The sequence below is a fragment of the Piliocolobus tephrosceles genome, chromosome 11, assembly GCF_002776525.5.
Source record: "Piliocolobus tephrosceles isolate RC106 chromosome 11, ASM277652v3, whole genome shotgun sequence".
Classification (NCBI taxonomy): Eukaryota; Metazoa; Chordata; class Mammalia; order Primates; family Cercopithecidae; genus Piliocolobus; species Piliocolobus tephrosceles.
In genome coordinates, this window is record NC_045444.1 from 105,135,546 (window position 1) to 105,154,411 (window position 18,866).

The 18,866-nt window shown below is 49.5% G+C and overlaps 1 protein-coding gene across 7 annotated transcripts in view; it reads right to left on the reverse strand.

Moving 5' to 3' along the window:
• ZNF142 (zinc finger protein 142) overlaps positions 1 to 18,864 on the reverse strand; it is a 26,898-nt gene extending 8,034 nt beyond the window's left edge. The window contains exons 1-9 of one of the 7 annotated variants that reach the window (XR_002733476.3): positions 18,578 to 18,864; positions 18,189 to 18,339; positions 17,910 to 18,010; positions 15,361 to 15,674; positions 10,567 to 11,166; positions 9,273 to 9,440; positions 7,550 to 8,374; positions 5,090 to 5,267; positions 1,075 to 3,985 (exon numbers count right to left, since the gene is read on the reverse strand). Coding sequence is in view for 6 of the 7 variants with exons in the window: in XM_023221156.3 (XP_023076924.2) it covers positions 1,075 to 3,985; positions 5,090 to 5,267; positions 7,550 to 8,374; positions 9,273 to 9,440; positions 10,567 to 11,166; positions 15,361 to 15,640 (4,962 nt within the window). In the remaining variant the exon portion in view is untranslated. Of the gene's footprint in view, positions 1 to 1,074; positions 3,986 to 5,089; positions 5,268 to 7,549; positions 8,375 to 9,272; positions 9,441 to 10,566; positions 11,167 to 15,360; positions 15,675 to 17,909; positions 18,011 to 18,188; positions 18,371 to 18,577 lie in introns of all 7 variants that reach the window. The other 6 variants (XM_023221183.3, XM_023221156.3, XM_031936529.1 and 3 more) reach the window with 6 other exon arrangements.
• Positions 18,865 to 18,866: the final 2 nt, after the last annotated feature.

Consider the following 18,866-nt stretch of genomic DNA (forward strand, 5'->3'; position numbering starts at 1 on the left):
GTTGTCCTGGCTAGTCTCAAACTCCTGGGCTCAAGCAATCCTCTGGCCTTGGCCTCCCAAAGTGCTGGGATTACAGGCATGAGCCACTGCACCTGGCCAATAAATTTTTATTTACTTGTTTATTTTTGAGACAGAGTCTCGCTCTGTCACCCAGGCTGGAGTGCAATGGCATGATCTCGGCTCACTGCAAGCTCTGCCTCCTGGGTTCACACCATTCTCCTGCCTCAGCCTCCCGAGTAGCTGGGACTACAGGCACCTGCCACCATGCCCTGCTAATTTTTTGTATTTTTAGTAGAGACGGGGTTTCACAGTGTTAGTCAGGATGGTCTTGATCTCCTGACCTCGTGATCCGCCCACCTCGGCCTCCCAAAGTGCTGGGATTACAGGCACGAGCCACCGCGCCTAGCCCCAGTTTTTAAAATGGGGTCTTGCTCTGTTACCCAGGCTGGGGTGCAGTAGCATGATCATAGCTCACTGTAGCCTCAAATTCCTAGGCTCAAGAAATCCTCCCACCTCAGCCTCCTGAGTAACTGGGACTACAGGTATATACCACCATGCCTAGCTAATAAAAAAAATTTTTTTGTAATGGGATCTCAATTTGCTGCCAAGTGGCCTTCAACTCCTGGCTTCAAGCAATCCTCCTACCTTCGTATCTCAAAGTGTTGAGATTATAGGTGAGCCACAATATGGAACTTTATCTTTACAACAACCCTATGAAGTTGGTATTATCTCCCGAGTAGCTGGGACTACAGGCGCCCGCCACCTCGCCCGGCTAGTTTTTTGTATTTTTTAGTAGAGACGGGGTTTCACCGTGTTAGCCAGGATGATCTCGATTTCCTGACCTCATGATCCGCCCGACTCGGCCTCCCAAAGTGCTGGGATTACAGGCTTGAGCCACCGCACCCGGCCCGGTATTATCTCCTTTTTAACAGATGAATAATCTGAGGCTTGGTAAAGGAACTTTCCCAAAGTCACAGAGCTAATATCTGGAGGCATCAGCTTTACAGAACCCAGGCAGTGTAACTCCAGAGCCTGTGCTCCTTCCACTTCCTGCCCCATATCCTCTGACATTACCTTGAGGCGAGAGGGATCAGCACAGGCGTAAGGGCAGAGGTGACAGTGGTAAGGCTTTTCCCCAGTGTGGATACGGCTGTGCCAGGTGATCTTCTGCCGGTTCTTGGTGCTGTAAGCACAATCGGTGCACTTGTAGAGACGAGTGCCCCCATGCCCTTTCACATGGTGATCTAGTACCAGCTGATGGCGGCACGTGAAGTCACAAAAGGGGCAGTGCAGAGGGGGCTGGCCAGCATCCCCATCCCCATCTGAGGCTGCCACAGCTGCTGAAGTCTCCTCATGCTGTTCCAGGTAGTGCTTCACCAGGCCCACCCGCTCCCGGGCAGCAAAGTCACAGAGCTGACAGCGGTGGCTGAAATGCTGCTGCCTCCGGTGCTCATCCAGAGCCAGTCGGCTAGGGAAGGCCTCCTGGCAGGCCCCACACTCAAGCCGTGGGTGCTGTTTACGGGTGTGTCCTCGTAAGCTGGCAGGGCTGGGGCACAGCAACCCACAGCGGGAACAGTGCAGGGGGCCCTCAGTGGTCTCTGCAGGAGAGCCAAGGGCAGGCTGTGCAGGCTCGGGGTGTCGGCGCAGAGCATGCTGCTTAAGTGCTGTCTCTGAGCTGAACTGGGCTTCACACTGGGAGCAGGCAAAGGCTGGGGTGCCTTGGTGGCAGCTGTTGACATGACGAGTAATGTCATGGCGAAGGTAGCCACTATAGTCACAAAGTGGACAGAAATGGGTGGGTGTTTTGTCATGTACCCTTAACCGGTGCAAGCGCAGTTTCGAGTTGGTACCAAATGTCTGGGGGCAAGAGCTGCAGGGGATGCGGCCAATGCCTGTGTGTCGGGACTGGTGAGCCTCTAACCGGTACCGTCTGGTGGTGGAAAAGTCACAGAAGGGGCACTGATGAGGCTTCACCCCCTCGTGCTTGAGCCGCCGGTGCTGCTGCATGCAACGGCTCTGTTTACAGGTGAAGCCACAGTCCCCACACTGCAGATGGGGCCGGGGCCCACGGGCTGGGGCCACAGTGGGGTGCCTCCGCTTCTGGTGGAGCCTCAAGGCAGAGGCAGCAGGAGCAGTGAATGGGCAGAGGCTGCAGTGCAGCTCTCCAGACTCCTCGAGGGGGCAGCCCCGGGTCTGGTGAGTCCTCAGAGCCCGTTCCTGCTGGCAGCTAAAGGGACATGTGGGGCAGGAGAAGCGAGCCCCCTTCTGCTTTTGAACCAGAACTGTATCCCCATCACCAGAGCTGGACTCTGTACTCCCATTCTTCAGGGTAGCAGAGTCCCCATTGCTCAATGGGGACACAAGCTGGGTCTGGGGGGTCCCTCGTTTTCCTCCCCCGCCACGTCCTCCCCTGCAGCCTTCAGTCACGTGAGAGGTAATAGAGGAGAGCCGGGAACAAAGGAATGGGCAGGAGTTGCAGTGAAACTTGCCCTGCTCAAAGCGGTGTTTCTTCGGGGCCTCTGTGGGCGAGGAGTTTCCTGCAGGAGGGACTGGGGAACCAGAGACTGTGGCAAGAGGCTCTTCTGTTTCTTCTGGCTCCCTGGGAAGCTCCAAAGGAACATCTTTCGGAAGCAGTAGCTCTGCTTCTAGTGGTGCAGGTGGGGGCTTCCCACCTTCTGTGTCCTCTGAGGCCTGGGTACGTGGGAGCACAGGTTGCAGAGGGATGGGTGAATCTGGTCTGGGCAAGCCCTTGTTCTTTCTGAGCAAAACAGGGCACTTCTTCAGCAGGTGGGTGCTGAGGCCACGCTGTTGCTTGAAGCTAGCCCCACACTCAGGGCACAGCAGGGGCTCTCGACGGCCCTGGCACCCAGTCCTGGAGTGCAGATTCAGGGCCTTCTCCCGGCGAGTGATAAAAGGGCAGTGTGGGCAGCGGAAGGCTCGCCCCTCTCCCTGGATCACTACCATCTGCACCCGCCCCTCCAGCACCAATGCCTCTGCTTGTTCTTTATCCTGTCTCCTTAGAGCCTTGAGTAACGACTCTGACTCAGGTAACGGGGGCAAGGGTGCTGTCTCAGCAGGTGGAGTTGCCTTGAAGGTTCCTACCCAGTTGTTAGGGGCCTCCTCTAAGGATGGATTTGTGGAGGGCTCCGACGCTAGCTTTTCCAGAAGGGGATTTCCTTCAGCACCCAAGTCAGAAGTCCCAATACCTTCAAAGTTAGATAGCTCTGGTCCTTCCAGTCCATCTGGCCCTTCCAGTCCCAGGGGCCTGAACTCCACAGGGGCTGTTTCAGTGACCTCCTCAAGGGGTGGCTCAGTCACAGACTCCAGCTCTACTCCCAGGGCCTCTAGGTGTAGTGTGCAGCTGCCCTCTTCCACCTCTGCTGGGCTGGAACTGCCAGCCAGCTCAACCCCATGGGGAGCCTCACTGCCCTCCTGTCTTCCAGTGTTGACCTCCTCACTTGTCTCTGGCAGGGTCTGGTCCAAGCTGGGATCCACCACAGTCCCAGGTTCGTGACCTGGCCCCTCAGACTGGGCAGACAGCTGGCTTGAGGGCTCTGAATCTGGTGGGGGTGTCGGGCCCTGCATGGCCCCTTCTGGCTCCTGGCTCGCGTAGCGGAGCTGCCAGGCCTGGTCTCCAGGCACATAGCCATGGGCCTTGCGTTTGTGGAACAAGAGTGTGGTGTTGCTGAAGGTGCGATAGTCACAGAGGGCACAGTGGAACTCACGGAGGCGGGTATGCTTGCAGTTCTCATGGCTCAGCAGAGCCTGCTTGTGGCGGCTCTGGTAACTGCAGTAGTGACAAGGGTAGAGCGGGGCCGTTGTGCCAGGGTGGTGCTGGGAAGCCATGTGCTTCTGCAGCTCATACTTCCGCTTGCAGGCGAAGGCACACACCTCACACATCAGAGACTTGCCCTGATGCCGCAGCTTGTGGCTGCTCAGCTGATCAGCCCGGTGGCAGCGATAGGAGCACTGGTTGCACTGATACCTGGTGAGGAGAGAAAGGGGGAGGTAACCACAATAACTAATCACAACAACTAAGAATCACTCAGTAAATACTTGCTGTGGGCCAGGCTCTGCACTCAGTATCGTACATGTGTCACCTGATATAACCCTCCTTTTCACTACCCTATGAAACTGGTATCTCTATTTTCCAAGGGAGAAAAACCAAATCACAGCAGTTAATAACTTGCCTAAGGTTGGTTACAAAGGAAGCCAGGAGCAGAGACAGCCTAGCTTCAGGGCCTGTGTTCTAAGCCCTACTCTGTACTGCCTTCCTAATATAATCATGAATCAGCATGACCCATTGTACACTTCCAAGGAGCTGACATGGCTACAACTCCACAGGGCAGGTTTCTGTGCCTCGTTTCCCTTCTCCCACATAAGAGCATGACAGCTCTAGAAACCCCTTAGCCAGCTGTGCCACAGGTCAGAGAACTTGCCTGGATTTGGAAGTGGCCAAGACTGGAGCATGAATACAGAGTCTATTCACTTTCCCAGGGCCAAACTCTGAGAACTCAAGTACACCTTAGCCTCTAGGCCTATACTGTAGGTCTATACTCCCTTCCCAGAGCCCAGAGAGTGCTCGCCATGTGACTGAGCCACAGTCACAGGGGCCAGCTGTAGGCAATGCAGTTGAGAAAGTGGGAACAGAGAAGGGTGTTATGAAAAGACTCTCTTTTTTCTTTCCTTTTCTTTTTTGAAACACAGTCTTACTCTGTCACCCAGGCTGGAGTATAGTGGTGCAACCTCGGCTCATTGCAACCTCCTCCTCCTGGCTCAAGGAATTCTAGTGCTTCAGCCTCCCAAGAAGCTGGCATTACAGGCGTCTGCTACCATGCCCAGCTAATTTTTGTAGTTTTAGTAGAGATGGGGTGTTGCCCAGATGGCCTTGAAATCCCAAGTTCAAGCAATTTGCCTGCCCCGGCCTCTCAAAGTGCTGGGATTACAGGTGTGAGTCACTGCGCCCGGCCTTAGGAAGAGACTCTCCAGGGACCGGAGAAAGCAATAGGGCCAGAAGTTAGATCCAAGAGGAAGCTAGCTTGGCACAAGGTTCTTGGGATTGGGACAGAGGCCTGTGTGTGTGTTGTACCTGAGGTCTCCTGCATGTTTTCGCATGTGCACACGGAGGTAGTGCTTCCACTTGGTGACATAGCCACATTCAGTGCACATGTAATCCTTGGTGTTGGAGTGGGTCAGCATGTGCTTCGATAGGTAGCTCACGTCTCGACATGTGAAGTCACACAGCTCACATTTGTGAGGCTTCTCACCTTATATGGGGGATGAGGATGAGGGGAGAGAACACAGGTCAGATAGAGAGCAAGTGGACAGACCATTTCTTCCAGCAAGGCTGCCCCGATGCCAGTGAGGAACAGCTGCATGTGCTACCTGTGATGGTGAAAACCTCACAATAACGAAGGCTGCTTCACAGCCCTCTCAGATAACTACTCCCCCACTCTCACACCAATGAAGATGGGAAGAAAGTAAAGACCAAGCTTTTCTTTTTTTTTTCTTTGTTTTTTTCATTAAGACAGAGTCTCACTCTGTCGCCAAGGTTGGAGTACAGTGACGTGACCTCAGCTCACTGTCAAGCTCAGCTGCCCGGGCTCAAGCGACTCTTGTGTCTCAGCCTCCCGAGTAGCTGGGATTATAGGCGCCTGCCACCACGCATGGCTAAATTTTTTATATTTTTAGTAGATACAGGGTTTCACCATGTTAGCCAGGCTGTTCTCGAACTCCTGACCTTAGGTGATCCGCCCACCTTGGCCTTGTAAAATGTTGGGATTACAGGCATGAGCCACCGTGCCCAGCCCAAGCTTTTCAAAACCAGCTTAAAGTCTACTCTTGATTTGTTTTACAGTTTGCTGTCACTATGGTCAACTGCTCTACTTAGCCCAATTCTTTTGTTTTCTAGAAAAGGAAAAATAAATGAGACAACAGAACAGAATGGTCAAGAATTCTGAAGTCCAACATAGTAATAAAAATATTAACAGCCAACATGAACAAAGTTCTTACTATGTGAATAGCACTCTTCTGAGCACTTTGTAAAAAAATGCCTCCTCTTGGCTGAGCACGGTGGCTCATGCCTGTAATCCCAGCATTTTGACGGGCCGAGGCGGGTAGATCACGAGGTCAGGAGATCGAGACCATCCTGGCTAACACGGTGAAACTCTGTCTATACTAAAAATACAAAAAATTAGCTGGGCGTGGTGGCGGATGCCTGTAGTCCCAGCTACTCGGGAGGCTGAGGCAGGAGAATGGAGGGAACCCGGGAGGCGGAGCTTGTAGTGAGCTGAGATTGGGCTACTGTACTCTAGCCTGGGCAAAAGAGCCAGACTCCATCTCAAAAAAAAAAGCCTCCTCTCCTCAGATTTTCAGAACATCCTTAAGAGGCAGGTGCTATTATCACCCTCATTTTACAGATAGGGAAACTGAGGCACAGAGAAATCATAGAGCCATTAAGTGGTAGTTTAAATCCTAGCTGACTACCACGTGGCTTCCAGCAGTCTGTTTCCTTGTCTCCAAAAGGTTGGTATAAAGATTATATGAGATGTTCCAAAGTTGTTAGTGAAACTCAGTGAGAACTCAAAGGTGAGCTGTTCATGCTGATGGTCAAGACCTGGCACTGACAGGCTGGGCCAGGTTCCTTCAAGACCCCTCCTTGTTGTCCCTGCCCACTCACCCAGCCCCATTCCCTATGGTGAAAGGCTGGCAACATGGTACTCTGCAGAGTTCTAACATTATCTGTGTCATCTTAAAGTAGGTCTCAGAGTTTGTCTCTTTTCTCATCTTTACCTGCCTTACTTACAAGATTAAGCCTCTTGGAAAGGCCTCAGAAACATGAGATTCTGTGACTAAAGCATGTACAGGAATGAGTTCAATGAGAATAATGGCTTTGTCCCAGGCTACCTAATTTTTTTTCTCCCAAACCAGTGTCTTTGATGAAAATTCTAAAATTGTCCTGTCAATCCACTGATGTTGACATAGAGATCACAAATGGGATGATGCTGTAGCAGGAAGCTTGGTTTGGTTGTTATCTAAAGCATCAAGAATGCTGGAAGACAGTTACGAGTGCCAGTTAAACATCTGCAACTTCCAGGTCACTGAAGGTGATCTTGTTCAGTGTCATGGACACCCGAGCTATAGAAGGCCATATGCATGTGGATGGCTCAGTCCCCTCGCCCGTCTCTCTTAGCACATCCCAAAACATGAATTGCAACGTAAGGTAATTTGTCCTGGTTTGGGTTTCTTCAGGCTTGATGTTAACCCACTCAAGCCTGACTAGGGGTGGGCAGAACTGGACAGGGGCTTAAGAGGCATAGCACCACAGTGGTTAGAGCACAGGCTCTGGAATCAGACTGCATGGATTCAAATCCTAGCTCTACTACTTTACTAGCTAAGTGACACTCAACTTAAGGCTCATTTGTAAACCTGGAATACTAGATCTATCTCTAGGAATTTTGGGTCAAATGAGAAAATGTATGCAAGGCCCTTTGTAGCCATTATCACCACCATCATTATTACATTATTGTAAGGATGGAAACCATCCTACCGGTATGTAGAAGCATGTGTCGGATGAGCACCCTCTTGTGGGCAGTGGCAAAGCTGCACTCAGGACACTGGTGGATCTTTTCATGAGCATGCATCTTGCCTACATGATCCTGGTAAGCCACTGGGTTGAAGGTGGCAAAGGGGCAGAAGGTGCAGCGCAGCTCTTCACTGCCAGGGTGGCCCTGCTTCTTGTGTTTACGGAATAGGTGCTTATTGGAACAAGCAAAGTCACAGTGGGGGCAGTGGAAGGCGTAGTGGCTCTTGTGGTGGGCCTCCATGGCTTCGGCTGTGGCAAAGAGCATGGGACATGAGTGATGGCGGCACTCCACAGCCCGCACCCCATGCGTCTCCTTCAGGTGCTTAATGAAGGCCTTGCGGTCGGGTGTCGCATAGCTGCAGCCCTCCTGAAAGCAGCGAAGGGGTAACGGCTCTGCCGCGGCTGCTGCCGTGTGGCTCTTGAGGTGCTCCTTGAGGGCCTGGCTGAGGCGGAATTCCTCACGGCAGACAGGACAGGCATAGGTATCTGAGTAGAAGTTGGAAATATCTTCATGCATGCTGGCCATGTGGCGGTTGAGTGCATTCCTCTCCACCGCACTATAGTGGCACAGTGGGCAGTGGTGGGCCTTTTCACCCAGCTCCCGCAGCAGATGGGTCTTGAGCTTGCTCTTACTGGTGAAGAACTTCTGGCAGTTGGGGCACTGGAGACTGGGGTCTGGGAAGTGGAGATGAAGGTGCTCCACCAGATGGGTCCGCTTCTTAAAGCAGCGCTTACACTCTGGACACATATGGGTCTTGAAGAGGGACTCGGTGCCAGAGACCACATCCCCTGGGGGAGGGAACAGAGTTGAGAGAGTGAGATTTTTCTGGGGATAGCCAGATAATGGGAGAACCACAATTTGCTCAGACACAAACAATGTGTGGCCTCTCTCCAGGAAACCAGGCAAAAGGGTCTCAAACACTGTAGTCTCAAAGAAAAGGTGAGAAACTCAAGTTTTAAGAGAAGCAAAACCATAAGGGCTTCTCAGGCCTTGCTGTGACATCCTGTTTGAAGTGCTTTACTCAGCTACCTGCTCTTGAGTCTTTGTTTAGAGCTGCTTAGAATGGCGCATTCTTGTTCTTTCCTGCCTTGTTCTATGGGGGCAGGCAGAAGCATCAGCAAGATTAGTTAGAAGGAAGAGTCCCCAAGGGAGTGAGCCAAAAGAAAGTAAAGAACTCTTACTTCCAAACACTGGCTCACAGGCTCTAATAATAATGAAGTTGTTAATAAATACAACCAAATCTTTCTTATTCACCTTGATAACAACTGTGCTCCTTGTGGGATGACTTTCAAATATTCTACCGAGGTGAAAAACTGGGAAGCAAAGATTCAGAAAAAAGTATTTGAGGGCTCAGTGCCAGACAAAATAGGCTGTTGATCATCAATAACTTCTGGCATCTCTATATTATGATGAAGATCACCTCCTGCTTCCCTGCTAGAGTTTTCTGCCTGAGGAAAACCAGCCCAGTGAAGCAAACTCGATTTACCCCAATGCTATATTACTAAAGTCTTTATCATTCACTCATTCATCATTTTCCCACTAGACCTTGACTTCTGAGTCAAGGTAGAACAGAATAAAAGGATCCGAACCAAAGCTCAGAAAACAAACCCCAGAGCTTCAATACCACGGTTTCAACAATCCATTCTTCCCCACCACCAAAGGCTTCAAGCCTTAGGATGTCATTACCTTCCAGCCGCTGAGCCCCTTGGCCTTTATCCACAGCCTTCTGGGAGTTCTTCTGGGTGTCACTCTTCTCTTCTTTCTCTACATTCTTCTCTTCAGCTGTCTCTTGCCCAGGCAGGGGTGTACCTGCTTCCTGTGAAGGTTCTCTCCCTCCTGGAGGCAGTTTGGGAGCTGGAGATACATAAAACTTGATAAAGTCTACAGGAGCCAATGACAGCACTAAATGCTTATACTTCTCCACCTACTGGCTGAAATAATCACCCTCTTCCACTTTTAGCATAAGGAAATCTTGGGTTTTATGTATAAATGTATTTCCACTCAAGACAGAAATAGGAGGACCAAGAGCTAAGTTATTAGCAATGTTCCAGTCTAAAGTCACTCAAACCTCAGAGAGCACCCCTTTTGACAGCAGTGAGGTCACTGAGGTCATCGGGAGCTGAAAGTAGAGAATGGGTAGACTGCAATTCCTTCTCTTATCAGAATCCTGCCCTCTCCTGGCCTGTTTTCTCTGTTTCCTCCTGCTCCTCTGCTCTCTAATGCTTTTTTGGGACCAAGAGGAATGACAACTAGTAAAACACCATCTCCCTTGAAAGTTCCTTTCCCTCTTTTTTTTTGAGACAGAGTCTTACTCTGTCATCCAGGCTGGAGTGCAGTGGTGCAATCTTGGCTCACTGCAACCTCCGCCTCCTGAGCTCAAGTGATCCCCCACCTCAGCCTCCTGGGTAGCTAGGACTACAGACATGCGCCACCAAACCCAGCTAATTTTTGTATTTTTTGTAGAGACAGGATTTCACCACATTGCCCAGGCTGGTCTTGAACTCCTGGATTCAAGGGATCCATCCACCTTGGCCTCCCAAACTGTTGGGATCACAGGCATGCGCCACAGTGCCTAGCCCAAACGGTTATTTCCTTTTTAAAATAACCCTGGCTTCTACTGCTCAATCCCCAGTTGCTCTAAAGGAAAGTCTACAGTGGCCATAGCCAATGATGGTCATTTTTGCTTTTGCTCTCAGAAAGCTGTGAAATGGATCATTAGAGAATATTGGTTAAGTAACTTCAAGCCACAGGTAGCCTAAGCCAACTGTCACTCATTGTCACAAAGACTTCCTCTTTGTCCCATATATTCCACTGTTTCAAGATGCCTTCCCATGTCATCCAGTAATTCCATCCTCCTGAGCCACTATCTAGATTCTCTTATATTCATGTACATTCATGGCCTTGGAAACAACTGCCTCTCCTATAAGATCAACTGTGGCTGAACTCCAGGAGAGGAACTGCTTGGCCCTTGGCCTCATACCTGGCAGCAGCTCCTGGGATGGAAGGCCCTGAACGGCAGAAAGTTCTCCCTGTGTCCCAGCACCATGGCTCCGCTGATGCTGCCGGAAGAGTTTGACGTTGGAGCCCATGAAGCTGCAGTGGCTGCAGTGGAAAGGGTAATGCGCCTGCCGGTGCAGCTCCATGCCCTGCTGGCTCCCGAAAAGCAGGGGGCAGCCCCGGAAAGAACAGGGCACAGGAACTGCTCTGTGAGTCTGCCTCAGGTGGTGCTGCAGACCCTTGCGATCTTCAGCAGAGAACACACAGCCAGATTCTGGGCAGGAGAAGGTGTCAGGAGTGCCCCGGTGAATCTTGAAGTGGCTCTTCAGGGCCTGGGGTTGGGCAAACTCCTGTCTACACACAGGGCATGATAGGGGACTAACTGGTGGGCTCTGGCCCTGCAGAGCGTCAGGGAGGGTTGGGTTGCCGGGAGGCAGCTCTACAGAGCATGGGAGGCTAGAGAGGCCCTGCACAGGCTGTATATGGGTCTCACTGCACTGGTGCAGGGCCAGCAGAGTGGGCTCTGCGAAGCTCTGTTCACAGCGCTCACAGAAGTACACCTCCACCACCTTTACCAGGACACCTGCAGGCAGAGGACCGACAGAGAAAGGCATAGAATCAGATGGAACAAGACTCATAGGAGTTAGTTACTAGTAGAAAATGTAGGTGAATCTTTTAATATTCGTAGAGTACAGATGGACTTTAAGTCTGGTCCTACACCTGGACTGTAAGCCCCATAAGGTCAGGGACCATCTATCTGGCATGTGTGTTTGGACTCCTAGCACAATACTTGGTACAAGGTAGGTGCTTAATAAATATTTGTTAAATGAGTGAATAAACAAGCAAATCCAGAAAGCATTAAGACAGTATATTTTGCCCAAGTGAAAACCAGAAACTTCCAAAAGAAAATGACAAACTAGGGATAATATCTGCAATATAAATGATAAGAGCTTTACTTTCAAATTCTGTAAAGAGCTTTACAAAGGCACAGGAATGGATAAAATGGAGAATATCCTTTCTGAAAATAGTTATTCTTTTCCATAACTGCTGCCGTTTTAAAAGCAATGGGCAAGACTTTGATTTAAAAAGGCTTAATAAACACTCTCATTTGGTCCTCCAACAGCCTTATGAGAACAAGGTCCTGAGATTCTACGAGGTTAAGACTACTATGTTTATCAGTAGTAGAGCCATGACTCAAGGTCAGGTTTGTCCTACATTTATTCTGCTGGTCCTTTTGCTCTTTATTGTTATTTTGTTAAAAAAAAAATTTCAGGGCCAGGAGTGGTGGCTCATGCCTGTAATCCCAGAACTTTGGGAGGCCAAGACAGGGAGATAATGAGGTCAGGAGATCGAGACAATCCTGGCTAACATGGTGAAACCCTGTTTCTACTAAAAATACAAAAAAATTAGCTGGGTGTGAAAAAAAAAATTAGCTGGGTGTGGTGGCACGCACCTGTAGTCCCAGCTACTCGGGAGGCTGAAGCAGAAGAATTGCTTGAACCTGAGAGGCGGAGGTTGCAGTGAGCCAAGATTGCCCAGTGCACTCCAGCCTGTTCAACAGAGAGACTCTGTCTCAAAAAAAAAAAAAAAAAAAAATTTCAGGCCGGGCCCAGTGGCTCACGCCTGTAATCCCAGCACTTTGGGAGGCCGAGGCAGGTGGATCACCTGAGGTCAAGAGTTCAAGACCAGCCTGACCAACATGGAGAAACCCCGTCTCTACTAAAAATACTAAATGAGCTGGGCGTGGTGGCGCATCCCTGTAATCCCAGTTACTCAGGAGGTTGAGGCAGGAAAATCACTTGAAACCAGGAGGCAGGGGTTGCAGTGAGCCAAGATCACACTATTGCACTGCAGCCTGGGTGACAAGAGTGAAACTTTGTCTCAAAAAAAAAAAAAAATTTTCAGTGCGACATCTAAAATGATACATAAGTATACAAAGGAAGAATAACCACCCAGCCCCTTCACACACACAATTTGGTGTGTTTCTTTTTGATCCTTTTCTTCCCACTTGCTATATATCAAAGATATTTTTATGTTTGATTACATTTATATTTAGTTCATACTTTCTTGTCCAGTTTGTTTTTTCCAGAGCATGGACAAATCAAAATGAAATTCTGCCCTTGCTTTCCTGGGGACAAAAAAAATAAAAATAAATTTTTTGGCTGGTGGTGGGGGAAACAGGGTCTCTTTCTGTCACCCAGGCTGCAGTGCAGTGGTGGTGTGATCATAGTTCACTGCAGCCTTGACCTCCCGCGCTCAAGCGATTCTCCCACCTCAGCCTCCTGAGTAGGTGGGACTACAGGCACCACCATGCCTGGCTAATTTTTAAATTTTTTGTAGAGATGGGGTCTCCCTATGTTGCCCATTCTAAAAATAATTTTAAAAAATAAATAAATTGTGCCCTTACGGATGGACATCTGGGCTATTTCCAACCATTACAAATAAAGCATCCCTATATATTCTCATCCTCGTATCTTTGTGCATGTATATATGTCTTTCTGTAGGACAGATTCCTACAGTGGAATTACAGTGGTCAGAGTATGCAAACTGTAAAATTTGCTATGTAGCTAAATTGACCTTCAAAAGATTATAATAATTTGTATCTCCATAATCTATAACATGGTGTTTCCTATAGCCTCGTCAACACTAGGTATCATTTAAAATGTTTAATTTATGTCAAAGTGCATCTCCTATTTTTTTTTTTTTTTTTTGAGACAGAGTCTTGCTTTGTTGTCCAGGCTGGGGTTCAGGGGCACAATCTTGGCTCACTGCAACCTCTGCCTCCCGGGTTCAAGTAATTCTCGTGCCTCAGCCTCCTGAGTAGCTGGGATTACAGATGCCTGCCACCACGTCCAGCTGATTTTTTTGTATCTTAGTAGAGATGGGGTTTCACCATCTTGCCCAGGCTGGTCCCAAACTCCTGAGCTCAGGCAATCGCCTGTCTCGGCCTCCCAAAGTGCTAGGATTATAGGCATGAACCACCATGCCCGGCTGCATCTCTTATTTTTGACAGGAATTTGTTTGCTAGTGAGATTAAGCATCCTTCCATATAGTTACTACTTTTATTTCTTTAGAGCATTGCACATAGATTTCTTTTTCCCATTAAAAAAAAAAAAAAAGGTTTCTGCTGGGTGCGATGGCCCATACCTGTAATCCCAAAACTTTAGGAGGCCGAGGTGGGAAGATTGCTTGAGCCCAGGAGTTCAAGACTAGCCTGGGCAACAAGGTGAGGCCTCATCTCTACAAAAGAAAATTTAAAAACTAGCTGGGTGTGGGTGGTATACACTTGTGGTCCCAGCTACATGAGAGGCTGAGGTAAGAGGATTGCTTAAGCCTAGGAGGTCAAGGCTGCAGTGAGCCATAACTGTGCCACTGCACTCTAGCTTGGGTGGCAGAGCAAGATCCTGTCTCAACAAAACCCCCAAAACCAAAAGAAAACATAAAAAGAAAAGCAAACAACAAAAAAAGATGGTTCACTTTTCTTATTGTGGCTCTTTGAGTTTTAAAGATAACTCTTGACCGGGCGCAGTAGCTCACGCCTGTAATCCCAGCACTTTGGGAGGCCGAGGCAGGCGGATCACGAGGTCAGGAGATCGAGACCATCCTGGCTAACACAGTGAAACCCTGTCTCTACTAAAAATACAAAAAATTAGCTGGGTGTGGTGGTGGGTGCCTGTAGTCCCAGCTACTCAGGAGGCTGAAGCAGGAGAATGGCGTGAACCCAGGAGGCAGAGCTTGCAGTGAGCCGAGATGGCGCCACTGCACTCCAGCCTGGGCGACCAAGCGAGACTCTGTCTCAAAAAAAAGAAAAAAAAAAAAGATATTAACTCTTTCTTATATATTGCAAATGTTTTTCCTAGGTTCTTTTAAAATTTCTTTCACCATGTGGAAGTTTGGAAATATTATATGGTCAAATTAGCTAATCTTTCCCAATATTCTTTGTCACTACACTACAGTGCCAAGTGAAGTGGTGACAACTATGGCTGGAGGATGGCAATTAAAAAACAGGGAAACTTCCTGAAAATAAGAGGTGATGATAATGGGATGAATAAAGGGAGAATCTTTCATCTGAGCTAAATACAAATGTTCAACTTCTACTGTTTTTTTGTTTTGTTTTGTTTTTAAAGAGGTGGGGGTCTCACTATATTGCCCAGGCTGGAGTGCGGGTATTCACAGGTATGATCATAACATACTGCAGCCTCTAACTCCTGGGCTCAAGCAATCTTCTTGCCTTAGCCTCCCAAGTAGCTGAGACTACAGGTGCATGCCACTGTACCAGGCTCAACTCTTATTCTTAACAACATGCCTTGGAAGAGTAAAGTATGTTATACAGAAAAAACTAGGGCAGGGAAATACCAGATCACTTCTGGAAAGCCCTGCCAAGCCCAGGGTGGTAGAGACAGGGTTTTTGCTTAATCCCTGGCTGCAGTTCCTGGGTAGGAAGGTCAATATGGAGGAAAGAATCTCCAAGGACTGTAAGAGTAGGGACAAGCCAGGATTCGGCAGAGGTGTCAGAAAGGTCTTACTTTCTGGATTACTGCCGAGCACACACATGAAGCCCTTGCAGGACAGACTGCCAAAGCTTGGTAGAAGGCTGTGCACCACTTCGCCAGCCTTCAATCAACATGCACCAACTGCAAACCAAATGACAACATCTCCAAGTATAAAAATAGGATGCTACCTTGTGTTCTCATCATATTTATACAGAATCAAAAATAACCCAGACAAAACCTCAGAGCCGCCTGTCCCACTGGCCTGCTTGCAACTGTGTTTGTACCTGGGGTCTCTCCAGGAGCACCTGGGGTCAGGGTTCCAGCTACTGTCTCCACAATGATCTCCACGTTCCCTGGTCCCTCTTCAGTTGCTGTGGCCTCTACCAGCAGGCAGCCTGGCTCAGTAGGCAAAGGCGCAGGGTCCCCGGAAGGACAGGGGCTCTGGACAGGCCCTAGGATTCCACGGTTAGAGAGAGGCGGGGGGATCAGCAGTAGCTCAGGACACAGTCCATCCATCTCTCCGGTGCTATGGGCTGGCTGTGAGTCCAAAAGTGGGTCTGTCATCACCACCGACTTGTGTGTTTTGGCCTCTTAAATGCTGACAAGCCAACCAGAAGAAAAACAAAGTAAAGTTAGAGTTCTTACTTTCTTCCCAGCTGGTGTGGGTACACAGCCCAGTGCCCACCGACTTAGGCATTTTCTTGCATGGCAATATGCCACATATACCTTATGAGACTAAATAGAGGCTTTCTTTTATGATAATGTTCAGAACAAAAAGTATAAAAATGATAATAGAATATTAGGAGAGAGCCAACAAGTATTGGCCAACATATTAATGACTGCAGGTTGTCTCCCGCTAGCTAAGTGCCCTTAGCCAAGTCATTAAGCAATTTGGGTCTCAGATTTCTTATCTGCAGCAAAATTAGGTGGGGCCAAAGAATCTCAGAAGTGCCTTTTTTTTTGTTTTGAGACAGAGTCTCGCTCTGTCACCCAGGTTGGAGTGCAGTGGAGTGATCTCGGCTCACTGCAACCTCCACCTCCTGGGTTCAAGCAATTCTCCTGCCTCAGCCTCCCCACTAGCTGGACTATAGGCAGGCGACACACACGCCTGGGTAAATTTTGTATATTTAGTAGCAATGGAGTTTCACCATGTTGGCCAGGCTGGTCTCGAACTTCTGACCTCAGGTGATCGGCCCACTTTGGCCTCCCAAAGTGCTGGGATTACAGGCATAAGCCACCTTGCCTGGCCCCTTTCTCTCTTAACCTTTGATAATCTCACTAATCCTCAGAATGGATTATAAGGAAGGCCCTTCCTTCATCATCTGGATCCTGCTGACCTCCCCAGACTCATCTCCCACTTCTCCCCTCAGCAGATCTCTGAACCAGATGACGTGCCATTCTCCAGACTCACCACATTCTCTTTTGCTTTCATACCTTCATAGCCTTTTGCGTCTCTTGGCTTGATATGCCTTTTCCCCTTTTCAATCTTTCTCTCTTGTCTGGCTAACCAATTAACTATCCTTGAAGAAGCTACACAAATGTCACTTCCACCATGAAGGCTTCCTGACATTCTTTTTTTTGAGACAGTCTTAGTCTGTCACTCAGGCTGGAGTGCAGTGGCATGATCTCAGCTCACTGCAACCTTCGCCTCCTGGGTTCAAGCGATTCTCCTGCCTCAGTCTCCCGAGTAGCTGGGATTATAGGCATGCGCCACCATGCCTGGCTACTATTTTGTATTTTTAGTAGAGATGGGGTTTCTCCATGTTGGTCAGGCTGGTCTTGAACTCCCGAACTCAGGTGATCCACCCGCCTCAGCCTCCCAAAGTGCTGGGATTACAGGCGTGAGGCATTGCGCTGGCCTGGCTTCTTGACACTCTAATTTTCTCTCTTCTGGCATCCTGAGGGCATTCTGTACACAACCCTTTCAGAAACGAGGTCACACTGCACTGTTTTTTACCCATCAGTCTCTCTCCCTAGATGTGTAGCTTTTTAGTAATTTGTTGATGTTATCACTTCAATGACATCACTTTGTGATACTGATGTTATCACTTCAACGAACACAAATCACCCACAATCGAAGCTTCCAATGAAGAAGCACAGACATGGAGCTGCACTGGAGTAACGCTAGGTATCTTGCACTAAACCAGTGGTTCCTCACCTATAACATAACACGTTTGGAGAAATTTCAAACTTATTAACTGACTATGGCCTCAAACTAAATATGGGAACATAACTGAGGAATGATTGACAATTGAATTGCATACCCTGTTATACATGGCTAAAATGAGTTTAAGCTGAATAATTATTAATTAATAAGAATGACAGGAATCACTTCATGAAATTGAGTCACAGAGAAGATGCAAAAAGAAAAAAAAAAAAAGAAGAAACCAGGCAGGGCACCCTGGCTCACGCCTGTAATCCCAGCACTTTGGGAGGCCGAGGCGGGCCTTTCACCTGAGGTCAGGAGTTCGAGACCAGCCTGGCTAACATTGTGAATCCCCGTTTCTACTAAAAGTACAAAAAAAAGTAGGGCGTGGTGGCACACGCCTGTAATCATCCCAGCTACTCGGGAGGTTGAGTGAGGAGAATCGCTGGAACCCGGGAGGTGGAGGCTGCAGTGAGCGGAGATCGCACCAATGCACTCCAGCTTGGGCAACAAGAGCGAGAAACTCCGTCTCAAAAAACAAACAAAACCCAAGATCCTGCAATCTGATAGTCCCTATTTCCAGAATCCCACGGACTCAAAACAACAGATCACAGGGATTCACAAGGTGGCTGGGAAGTGCACTCCCGTGGCCAGAGGGATTCTCTGGAAACTGCAGCCTCCACTTACTGAATATTATCGCTGCTCTGGGGAATCTTCCAGCTTGGCCATACATGGCCTCCGGGGGGAGCCAAGGAGGACGCTGAGCCGTCAAGATTAAGAACCTTCACCTGGGGGAGGGCAGGTTGAGGTAGGAGACAGGTGGGCACAAGAGAAGAAATACGCTTATCTTCCGGGCAGGAAGACTGAGGAAGAGAAAAGACAGACTAAGGCAGAGAGAAGGTCTGGAGAAATAACGGGCCCCGGCCTAGGGACCCAGGTTCCCACTTGCCTCTGGCTCTGACTCACCGCGTAGCCTTGGACAGACACAGTCGCATCGCTTCTCTGGGCCTCAGCTTTCCTGTCTGTAAAATGGAGGTGATGACAGTGTCCACATAGTCGGGCGGGAGCTGGATCATAAGAGCCAGCGAACGGGAAAGGCAGCTTGTAACCTGGAAGGCTTCGGATGGAGCATCGTCATGATTTTGGTCCTGAGAGCAGCGGGTACCGGGCGGGGTCCAGAAGCGTGACGCGACTGCGGTGCCGGGGCCCAGCTCCTCTGGGTGCTCCCTTCAGTACCTCCTCGCGAGAGTTCCCAGCGCCCAGGCCCACCCTGATCCCGGGGCTCGAAAAACTTTGCCTCCAACTTGCTCCACCCGCGTTGCCTTCCCAGTTCCGCCCCGCAGCTACTCACTCACCTCCAGACCCCGAGCCGGCTGGAGCCGCATCTCTATGGTCGGCCGCGGCTGGAGCGGCCCCCGGTGCCCCCTTTGTGCGACCGCCTCCGGCCCAGCCGCCTCTAGGATATTGGGGATGTGGAAGGCACTCTCTCTTCCTCTTGCCGGCTGCCGGGGTACTCTATGTTTTCTCCCAGTGGTTTTTCCCGCCCTCCACCCCCACTCCAGCCCTGAAGCCGGAGAAGCACCATCGAGAGCTCTGGGATAGAGTGGCGTGGGCTTCTTGGTGGGTGTGGCGGGAAGTCGATGA